This window comes from Odontomachus brunneus, unplaced genomic scaffold, assembly GCF_010583005.1.
Source record: "Odontomachus brunneus isolate Ranch 3 - 2012 unplaced genomic scaffold, Obru_v1 Obru_scaffold_041, whole genome shotgun sequence".
NCBI lineage: Eukaryota > Metazoa > Arthropoda > Insecta > Hymenoptera > Formicidae > Odontomachus > Odontomachus brunneus.
In genome coordinates, this window is record NW_022639491.1 from 1,706,297 (window position 1) to 1,717,830 (window position 11,534).

Below are 11,534 nucleotides of genomic sequence, written 5' to 3' on the forward strand. Positions count from 1 at the left end.
TCTCTCTCTCTCTCTCTCTCTCTCTCTCTCTCTCTCTCTCTCTCTCTCTCTCTCTCTCTCTCTCTGCTCCCGCGAGCGGGGAAATCCGCGCGTGAATGTACCATGTGCGCGTTCCGCAAGCTCTGACCTTAATTATAATAACAGATTCTTCCGCTAATTCGCAGGTGACTCGCCTCGGCGGAGGCTCTCGAGTTTCGTCGAGGGAATTGCGACTCCTCGTCAAGATTCAGACCGGGCATTCTCCAAGGTACTGCTCTGTGGCCAAGAAAGGAGCACACCCACGACACACCCATGAAACGCCGGCGAGAAGCGCGAATCGACATTCCACGGCGGAAACAAATGTTTATTGCGCCCGCGTTTATTCCGGTGAATTGTGCCGCGCGCGGCGAGAATTCGCATTTTGCAGTTTCCTTCGCCTTGCCGTCGCCAATATGCACCGCAATCGTAAATCAGGTTTATGCGCGAACGCGTCCATTCGTAGGGGAAATATCAGGAAAAATAAGAGCGCGTGGTATTGTCTGGGTGAACGTGCACGCATTACTCGAGTGCACTTTGATCCTTAGTCGGGCGCGGCCGCGATGATCGCATCATCTCCGAGCGCAATGCCTGCACGGAAAAGAATAATTTTGCTCTTTTAGCAAAATCATCGTTGCTACTGCATATTCGTAGTGACATAAAGAAAATTTAGTTGACGTAACTAATTTTACAATTTATTCGTTATCAGAGCAGAAGTAGTTTCGCTGGCAGGATAGAAAAAATTTGTTGAGTGTATTTGTCCTAAGAATCACGTTAATTTGCTATTGATGCAAAATAATGTATCCTTGGTAAATTTATTTGCTATCGGAGCAAAACTGCAACTGCTTATATAAATCCATCATGGTTCTTATAGCAAAATAATTTGTAGATTCAGCAAATTATATACAGCGAATAGATTAGTATCCTTAGCAAATCTTTTTGCTGTCCATATAATAACGAAAAAATATTGCTGGACCAGTAGAAAATTTGCTGGGCCAGCAAATTATTTCTCTCCATGTGAGAATAAAAGGAAATTATAGAGAAAGTTATCTAACGTTATCTCCTGTGGTGGCGAACCCGACAAAACAAATGGAACTATTTGTTTCTCGAGATTATATCGCGAGAGATTGTCATCATGGAGTTCTAAGTTGGCGGAGGTAGTATAGCGAAGTCTTGATCCCGATTGATCCCGATCAGCCAGTTGGGCACACCTACAAAACCTTCCGGGAATCGATCATGTATCTTCTCCCTTAGCGAGAACTCGTGAAAAGTGAACATTTTCACACCTCCATTGTTTGAGAAGTTACACAATCGCTGCAGTCGTCGAGTTCACGTGAAACTTTTCATTCTTCACGCGCGTTTCCGCTTTTAGAAAAAAAGTTACATGACCGCTACCCTGAGGTGCCTCGCCGCGGAACTCTTGACCGATGATGTCAGAAGCGAGAAAATCCGTGCAAAACACGTTGAAATAAAGAGATGTGTCCATAAAATGACACCGTTCGAACGGCCGCATCTGCAAAATGACACTTTCCATTCGTCCCAATAACCAATAAATTACCGTAAAATTAATACGACACGCAACCCACCATTTTAATCTATTTTCTCATGATTCTGCCGCGTTACTTTTACAGTTACTTATTTTGACTGTCAGAGTGAAAGGAGTGTTTAGGCTACTTGACTTGATCGATCTTGTAAACATATTTCGTCTCGATGTATCTCACAAGGATTTCACGCATGTACTTCCTCGCTTCCGACGTCCTAAAGTCAAGCTGACCGCGCCGCGAGGAAACAGGAGTCAATGAACAAATCGACATCGCGACAACTCTCTTCCCCTCCCCCAGAGTTTGCCCCTTCCGGCGACGCGCACACCTCGATCGCGCGAGTCCGGCAGCGTCAGCGCGCACGTGGTTTCTACAGGCGTGACACGTGGGGCCACGCGAGCGACGTAGAATCGTCGGCGGCAGTCCTGCGCTCTCAAAGTGCGCTCTAAGCGACGGCGGCGGCGACGGCGGCGGCGGCGGCGGCGGAGGAAAAGGGTGGGTGGAGGCGGCGCGGGAGTGGATCGCAAAATCAGCGGCGGCCGAGCATACTGGGTCAGTGCTCCCTGGATCGGCGCCCGTGTCTTCGCTCTATTCTGGTCGTCGTCGTCGTCGACGTCGACGTCGTCGTCGCCGTCGCGACGCCGGATGAATCGGGAACGTGGCGCCGCGCCGTGGACGACCGCAAACGCGCCGCTCTGAGCGTTGCTCGGTAACCGTAGTAATAATAGTTAATGAGACAGGAGCCGCGACCTGTACGTATATTTTCGGAACGCGGGCACGGAAAATGTCAATAACGGATGCAAATATGAGAAATCCCTCGCACGTCGACGGAAGAACGGTAATTTCGCAGGACGAAACGTCAACGAACTACGTGAGAGGAAAATATATGCTTCAATGATTTGTAAGAAATGTTCGAGAGAACAGTCAGGAGACGAGGCACGAACCTCGATATTGCACGGAAAAGAAAATTTCAGCTCGGTTAACTGAATAGGGACCACGGGACCCCAATATTAAATACGCCTGATTTTGATTCTCAAACTGAAACACCTTTATATTGGACACTTCTATAAGAGAAACGAAATTTTGAATAAAAAGAACGTGCTTGGCATTCGAGCTGAGAATAAAGCCTTAGACGAAAGGTTCGCTGACGAGATGTTTCTGTCACTGTGGAGGAAAACATTCGTCTGAATGTTCAGCTGCATTAAAACGCGGTTAAGATATAACTGAGAGCAATTGGCTGAGTAGAAACCTCTTATGGGAATTTTTCTGATTCTACAAGTTCTCTATCTCGTCCGAGTTTTCTATCTCGTCCTTAAGTAAAAGAAAATTCAGTTACACCAATGGAGTTGTCCGTGCCGTGCATTATCTCAAGTATCGAGGCAGCTGATCATTTATCAGCACACAGAAATGCATTCATTCGAGTCGAAGTTTTAACTTTATTTTCGACCTCAATGTTCCATTTAACGCCTACTTTGATACTCTAAACTTTGCATCAGCTTCTTTTGATTCTACTTAACCTATAAACTGCCGAAAGGCAGTTCCTCTTCAGAACTTATAACTGGCTTAATTTTTTTCTGCTATTTAAAGGTTTTAAGTAGGATTTCAGTTTCTATATATATTAAACATATACTGATCCTTCAGGAAGTCCAGATCGAAAGTAGGGCTGAAATTTCGACTCGGACATTTTCGTGGAATAACTCGGTTTCCCCGCGCGTTGAGCAACAGAGAGAGAGAATCATTCTTACCGTTACCGTTAGAATCTCCCAAGAAGTCGCTCGCGACGTTGTTCGGGATCTGGACGCCAGCTGATCGCGCTTGGCGCTTCGACGATCGCTGTGCGATTTCACGCGCGTGTCAGGAAGCGCATCTGTCCGTGCGACGCGCTCGGGAGCGGCTGGTCGTTTCCCGCCAAGTTCGATCTAGCCGGAGGGGGGCGCGATTAGGTCGGTACCATCGTCGCCACGAGGTCGTGTAATCGTGCGACTTTGCTCGACCTTGATGGAGTACGAACGGCACGGCGAGACGCATGCGCGGCGCGGGCCCGTTCCTCGGAAGCGTCGGACGTATCCACCACGTGGTTCGGCGAGTTCCGAGGCACACTGCATGTTGAAAGTGTCTTCGGCGGCGGCCACGTGGTCGTCGTTAGGGTAGGACACGGTCCCTCTCTCTCATTCTCGCTCTCTTTCCAACCCCCTCCTCTCTCGCGCGATTCTCTCTCCCGTCCCGCTCTCTTCCTCTCTCCACGGACGAACACACACGCCGTTGCAACGACTGCCTATGACTCTACCACGTCTTTTGTTGCTTCCTTCAGCGGGATACCGACCGAAACTTCGCGATCACGGGCGTTATCAGTTCGGTAAGTCCAGCTCATGACATCGAACGATGTTAAGCCCGCGTTAAGCGGGAAGGACACACTCTTGCAAAGGCATAATGCATAACGCATAAGAAAATTGACCAATCAGAGTCTTTTATTTTCATCGTGGCAATAGAAATGAGGATTCTGATTGGTCAATTTTCTTATGCGTGTGCATTATGCCTTTATGCAAGAGTGTGTGCTTCTCGCTTTAAGGTCCGTCTACGATGGAATTGACAATAAACAGAAAGACGTAAGCAATAAAAAAAATTAAACAACCATAATTATAAGAACAGTCGACTGTATTTGGTCAATTTTTTTGCTGCTTAACGTTTTATTGTCAATTGTAGATGGATCTTTACATCAGATTGCAGCTGAGTGTTGGGGATCTGTCAATCAGAGCAAATTGGCCGGTGAACTGCTTTATCCTGATTGCTAGATTTCCGACATCTATACAGAAAAAATAACTACGTAGCTGAAAATTATTTGTCACCTAGAGACCAAATGAAAAACTTGGTCGTGAAAATAGAAAGATACTTGCAGAAGAGGTTTCTACTCAACCGATCGCTCTCAATTATCTCAACCGAGTTTTGACGCAGCTAGATAGAAATTCTATCAAACTCGTCAGTGTAAAACTTTTCATTTCCCACGAATTTACGCGAAGGAGACGCATGATGCATGATCGATTCACAGACTAATGCTACGACTTTAACCTTTCGATAGTCGCGACTATCTCTGAAGTACTTAGCGACTTCGTTTTAGTGCGACACAAAACGCTGTATTTTTCCTATCTTTCTGTGGAAAATAACTATCTAAGAACGTGAAGGATAATACAAGGCTGCTTCTTCAAAGTGTGTAGTTTCTCTTTAACAAAATGCTTTATATATACAATTTCCATCTTTGTTTTCCAAAGACCCACGACTAATGGAAGATTAACACGTAACTGCATTGCAGGTGACCTTTTGAACATCGTGGAGTAACAACAACAAAAAAAGACCGATTACGGTACCCAATCTTATGTAAAGAGATAAACTCGCGTTACGGGTTTACAATCTCGTCTAAGCTCTCACCGCTCGCTCGCTCGCTCGCTCGCTCGGCTAACACGTAGCGATAATTTATGCCGGCGATCGCTTATGCATAAACACGAGACGGGCGACACAATGCGGCTCCTTGTGTGTCGTTATAGCGGCCGTCATTAGAATTCCGCACGGCGTATTCTCGAACGACGTCGAGCATATCGCGCGCGATATCGCGATATCGCGAGAACCATCGTTATCGTCTTCGTCGCTGGCGATTACACACATATTTTTCCCCAACGCGCTCGCGTTCGCCACTAAGGAATCGCGCTCGTTCGGTATCATTCGGTTAACAACGGGTCGATTGTTTGCTAAATCGGCCACTGGATGCTAAATCGAGAATTTCAGCGCGCTACGATGGAATCTCGCGATCTGGCAATTACATCGCGCGTCCACCTGGTGGATATTAACGCAGCAGCGCGATAACGGCGCGCGACATCAGGTTAAATGTGTTTTCCATAAAATGCCTCACACAACCGGAATGCAGCATGACAATTTTATAATGGATTGTCATGAAATATATGTTTTTGCTTCTGACAGAGAGAGAGACACAATCGTCCCCTTGCTATGCGTAGCGAGAAACACTGAAAAATACTGAAAAAAACGGAATCGACGCTTGAAATCGTTTGGTAACACCATAGTGCTTCGAAACGCTACACTCGTCAGCACGGAAAGGCCAACCAGTGTAGGAAAGGTCGCGACTCCGGCGAATACATCCGTCCTTTTCCGATATAGCGCTGTTTCATTACGCGAAATCGGATTACCGTCGACCGTGTAAACGGATCCTCCCTTAACGAGACCGGCGCACACGACGCCCGTGGAGAGAGGCTGCGGTAATCATTAATTACATCTCCCCGGGGAGTAGAGATCTCATCGGCGTTACATGGAAACATGTTCCTCCTTCGCCCATCGGGATTCCATAAGGGACGTTATACCTGAGATAACGCTAAATTAACAATTAAGCCGTGCGCCCGCGTGAATTTCGCAATACGCGCGTGCAAGAAATGCGTACAAAGTCGCGCTTAACAGGCACATTCGTTACCTCGCGTCTCACTTAACTCTCAATCGATGATTCATACACCGACCGTAAGTACCGTCGCTATTGCGTCAATTGTTACCATTGTACACGAATGCGACAGAACGCGCGCACGGCAGTGTTTCATCGACAATGGCCGGTGTTATTGGTCGCACGCGCGCCAGGGTGCGACCGCCGACATTCGAAACTTCTACGCGGGCATCACCCACGCACATTCACTTCTCGACATCGCACATGCACATCGCGAACTCGAGGCGGTCGCGTGTGTCAATGCTGCGACTTTCCGTAGAAAGCCGCACTATTGACGCAGCAGTCGAAGGGAAGCAGAGCGCCAGGTCGCGTGGCACACGTGCACTTGGTGTATCGTCTCCCGCGCCTTCAACAGCCGCGCGCTGTACCGTGCTGTACTGTGCCGCTCGCGGAACGAAGCGGAGTCGGTGTGTGCTCGCGGCGAGAGAGCCGCGGCTCGTGTCACGTGGGCTCTCGCAGGCCCACGGCTGGCGACTGACAGTTCCCAGTCAGCTGATCGTCCACACCGGGGCGGGGAGAGGGCTTCGAGGGGACAGCGGTAGCAGTAGCAGCAGCAGTAGCAGTAACAGCGGCAGGAGGAGGAGGAGGAGGTGGTGGTAGCGGTGGATTAGGGATGAAGGGGGGAGGCGAGGTCTAGAAGGGAAGGAGGGCGGAGGGGTTGGCGACGCGCAGTCTGCCGCCGCCACCACCGTCGTCACCGCCGCCGTCGTTGTGCCGCCGCAGGCGGCGGCGGCGGCGGCGGCGGCGGCGGCGGCGGTGGTGGCGGCGGCGGTGGCGGGATCAGCTGATCGGCGGAGGTGTGCTGGTGACTGACTGACTGTGAACTGTGAATGAACGGATGAAGAAGTCTTCGCGTGCGTACTCACGTGCGGCGTGAGCGCACGGGCGGGAGGGGGGGGGGAAGACCCGGGGGCGGCGGCGGGCGGGAGAGAGGAAGCGAGCGGCATGCAGAGGGAGGAGGGCGAGTGAAGCGAGAGAGCGCGCGTGTGTCCGCCTGGCTGTACGCCCGAGCACTCGCGAGGAAGCACGAGGCGATTCTCTCCGGGCGGCGGGTTCCTCGCGGAAGCGCGTCGCGTCGCGGCGGGAAGCGCGAGAGAGCCGCTCGATCGGGACACCGGGAGAGGGAAAGAAACAGAGCGCGAGAACACGTGCCGGTTAATAGCGCATTCGTGCGCGCGCGCTTGGGTATATCTTGTTTTTCCTATCGACGCGCGCTGTAAAGCAGTTGCCGCTGCGCGACGGCCCGAGCCGTGATCGAGCGTTTTTTTTTGTTCGCGAGTAGTCAAACGACGTCGCGACGCCGACGTGCTTCCGCGTCTGGTAACTGTCGTATGAAGAAAGAGAGAGCGAGAAGTCGTGGTTATGTTCGCGGACTCGTCGACAAGTCGCCGACCGAGTCGTCGACCGATGCGGGCCGCAGGAGGCTCGTCGGGGAGTCGTAAACTTGATACGCGCGATAACCGTGACGCGCAACCGCAATTAACGATTCGAGAAAATCATTACAGTCGATCCCTTGTCCGCGTGTGTTCAAAGCGAGGAATACGCGTCTTTCTTTTTCTCTGCACGCCGCGATTCGCAGAGGCACGTTATAGTGCCTCTGTCGGAAGAGGCGAAAGGCGTTGTTCACTTTCACGACGGAGGAACATTACACGTTTGCTGAGCGAAAGAGCGAGAGAGAGAGAGAGAGACGACGACGCACAGTGGCGATAAAAGGAGAATCGCCTCAGTTTAGTTGCCGGAGGGAGAGGAGACGGCGACGATTTTGCCTCGACAAAGAGCCGTCCTTCCGTTGCAGCCGCCAGCCGGGTTATGCTTGAAATGCATCTTACAAGCCACGTGCATCCTTCACAAGCACGCTTGATGGACGACGACGCATTCTCGTGGCGCGAGAGAGCCGCAGGACTGAAGTCATCCCGACGTTATTTCGCGCGTCATGTCGAAAATTGCGAGACTACGCGAAATCACACTGGAGTCGCAGCCGTCGAGAACGTCGCGACGTTCTCGGATCCTTTGACGTTTCACACGCTCGATATTAACGATATCTACATGCGAAACTCCGTTAATTGGAGTTAACAATGGCAAACGGTCGCAAGTCGCGAGCTCTCGTAGCCGTAACTATGCGCGAAAGTTCCCGCAATTGCATTTCTCGGTGGGGAAATACACGTCGCATCAGCGGCGGCAATAAAATGTCTCTCGGTGGTGTGCCTGTGTGTCTGTCTGTCTCTATCTGCACGTCTATCGTACGTTGCACATAGCATTGTCGCAGTGTCGAGAATTGATCAGAACGTAAAAAAGCGGGTGATATTTTATCGTTCGTTAATGCAATCTCGCGAACGCTTCCATCAACTGAGGCGGTAAACATTCATATACTATTGCACAAATTGTAATAATCCCACGACACTTGCTGAGGCCGCACACATACTATAGATTTCTACATATTACTAGGCTGCTAATTCTTTATATATAGGAAGGACAGCTCAATTTTTATATATCAAATATACCAATATTCCATTCCGTCTATTTTGATATTTGAAGCCTATATTAATCTCTTTTGATTCTATTTAATCTACAGAACTTAGCCAAGGGGTCTTCCTGAGAACCTACAAGTGGCATTTTGTCCGTTCCTTGCCATTTGGAGGTGCTAAATAAGACTCCAGGTTTCATGTGTATTACACATACACTGATCCTTCAGGATATACAGATGTTAGAAAGTTCAATTAGAAAGTTCAGTCAAAGTAAGGCTAAAATTCCGACTGAGATAAAGCCATTCTTTCTGCGCATGTTTTGACGACGTACGTACGCTTGCACGTATTTCTAAAGTATACGTAAAGTAGTTAAGTTAGGTTCTCACTTTTCTTCGTAGCACTGTCGCGCATAAAAATAGCACATCTCATTGTGGCATTAGTAAATATACACATATACTATTTACATATAATTTAACATACATTTCTCTCGACTGTACAGATTGAAACTATAGAAAACATGGCCGAATGTATTTAAACAAATATGAAAAAATGACGCACTGACTGCATCCGCATGCGCAGGATTGGATTCTTTAGTGCACACTTGTCGTGGACATTTTACGCAAACGAAATTGAGGGAAGTCAGCAGTCTAGTAATATATACAAGTCTGTGGTACGTACTCTCCTCCTCCCCCTCACCTCCCCCGTCGATGTTCTCCGAGCTTCGGCCGACATCCGGTTATGTGATGTTGGCGCAAAGCTCGCTCTATTATCGGCGAGTCACGCGATATTAAAAGCGCAATTCGATCTCGTTTCGACGGCGATACGACGAGTTACGTAAGCGAGAGAGAACGAACGAACAAGCGGGCGGGCGAGAGCGACGTCGGTCGTTAAGACTCGCGGCCGTATCTCCGCGGCGCGGCGATTAGAAACTCGGTCCTGCATCTCCCCCGCCGGGCGAACCGATCTTATCCCCGAGTACACCATCGCCGTGGCGCGGCGCGTCGTACTTGAATTTGCTTTGAGTCATCCGGCGACCTCGAGCGAAAATACGCGCGTCGGTCGCGGACTTTTTCCGCGGCGAATTTCACGCCCGCGCGAACAGGCGCGACTGGCTCGCATACGCGAATGAAACAGAAGAAAAGGAGAAAACGAGAGAGAGAGAGAGAGAGAGAAAGAATCTGTGTTGCGTTACACACGTCGATACGCAAAGAAAAAAGCGAGTAGAACGAGAAACGCGCAAGTAAATTAATACGCGCGATATTAAGCGAGGAGAGACTCCACTTCCGCGAATTTTGATCCGCTCTCTCGAAAAGGAATTTCACACAACACAATCTACCTTTGTAAACGTTCACGATGTTCTTAAGGCGTCACGCATATCCACCGGACACGCCGAAGTCGGAATACCTTTAGCGCTTTATACGAAGTGGCAAGGCGAAACGTGGGCAGCTAGATCGACTTACGAATTCATCGCGCGATCCAGCAGTACGCTTCGATTTCGCCGCGATCGCTACGCAGCCTTTGCATATTTATTTCACGGTTTCGTAGTTTTCCTGTAAGCGAAGCACGTGGGCGCCAACCGAATATTCGGAGAGGAAGCGCGTTTCTACTCGCGCATATACACTGAGAGAAAAAAATGGTTGACCTACCTATAATTATAGTCGCTATTATTACTATTATAGTCATTTTTTTATCCCAGTCATATATTTTGTAGTAAAATGATAGCAGTAACGATTACATAAGGTTACACTAACATTACAGTTAAAAAGTGCGGCCAAATGCTTATACAGAGAGAACGATTTGGTTGAATCAAATAAACGCTTCTTTGGAATAGTCCAAACAAATTTTTTGATTGATCGAACAAAATTTTGTTTGAAGCAACAAAAATATTTATTTGCAGCTTAGTTCCAAAGAAATATTTGTTGTGTCAATCAAATAATTTATTTGGACTATTCCAAAGAAGCATTTATTTGATTCAATAAATCGTTCTGTCTGTGTATTGACCATTAACCTAGATTCATAGCCAATAAGTTTTGAAACTATTTTGGGTTTAAAATAAAGTTTGTGGTGCGTAAATTATAAATATGCAAGTGCCAAAGTTATCAGATTCCAGAGATATGATTCATTTGAAATTCAACTTCCACGAGATGGCGCCTTTATATTTCTCTGATTTTTATTATCTTTATGGATAATACGGGTCGATCGAAATCTAATTCGCGAAAGGAACTGCACTTTCCTCTCGCGAAAGCATAACTCCTTTCTTACGTTGCCTGTTTTTGCTTACTTCACTGGTATACCTGGCGAAATATGGCCGCATAGGTCCGCGAAAAATGGCGAATCTGAGATTCGACCACTTTGGCACTTGCATATTTGTAATCAACGCATCATAAACTTTATTTTAAGATCAAAATAGTCTCAAAATTTGTTAGTTATAAATCTGGGTCACTCTTGGCTATATTTTTTAATTAAAAAAGTAGTTTTTTCGACCATAATTTATACAGGGTGTCTCACACTCTCCCCCGGGTATTTTGTGGGGACGTACAACAGGTTGAGGTAAACATAAAAGTCCTATACCGTTTTACGATATTCGCAATAATTATCGAGATATTAATTGTAGAAAATTTGTGAATGATTATGTAGAATATGGTAAAAGAGTTATAGTAGCGACGACTGCCGTCGTGTACTTATACTTTAGGTCAAATTGAACAAAAAAGTCCTCTACCATTTTCCAAATAATCACATAGATTTTTAATTATAAATTAAAGAAGATTATTTCACGATTTTGCGTGATAATGCACTCATCTTCTTATAATTAATAATTAAAAATCTATGTGATTATTTGCAAAATGGTAGAGGACTTTTTTGTTCAATTTGACCTAAAGTATAAGTACACGACGGCAGTCGTCGCTACTATAACTCTTTTACCATATTCTACATAATCATTCACAAATTTTCTACAATTAATATCTCGATAATTATTGCGAATATCGTAAAACGGTATAGGACTTTTATGTTTACCTC

At 47.4% G+C, this 11,534-nt stretch overlaps 2 protein-coding genes across 8 annotated transcripts in view; one reads left to right on the top strand and one right to left on the bottom strand.

The window, feature by feature from the left end:
- Positions 1-705, top strand: part of LOC116844481 — a 3,954-nt gene extending 3,249 nt beyond the window's left edge. For both annotated transcript variants that reach the window (XM_032816030.1, XM_032816032.1), the window contains one exon: positions 165-705. In XM_032816030.1, coding sequence (XP_032671921.1) covers positions 165-295 — 131 coding nt within the window. In that variant the 3' untranslated portion in view covers positions 296-705. The remainder of the gene's footprint in view (positions 1-164) is intronic.
- The window catches only part of LOC116844478 (AT-rich interactive domain-containing protein 2), a 60,402-nt gene that overhangs the window by 22,895 nt on the left and 25,973 nt on the right, over positions 1-11,534 (bottom strand). The gene's annotated exons all lie outside the window — the stretch shown is intronic.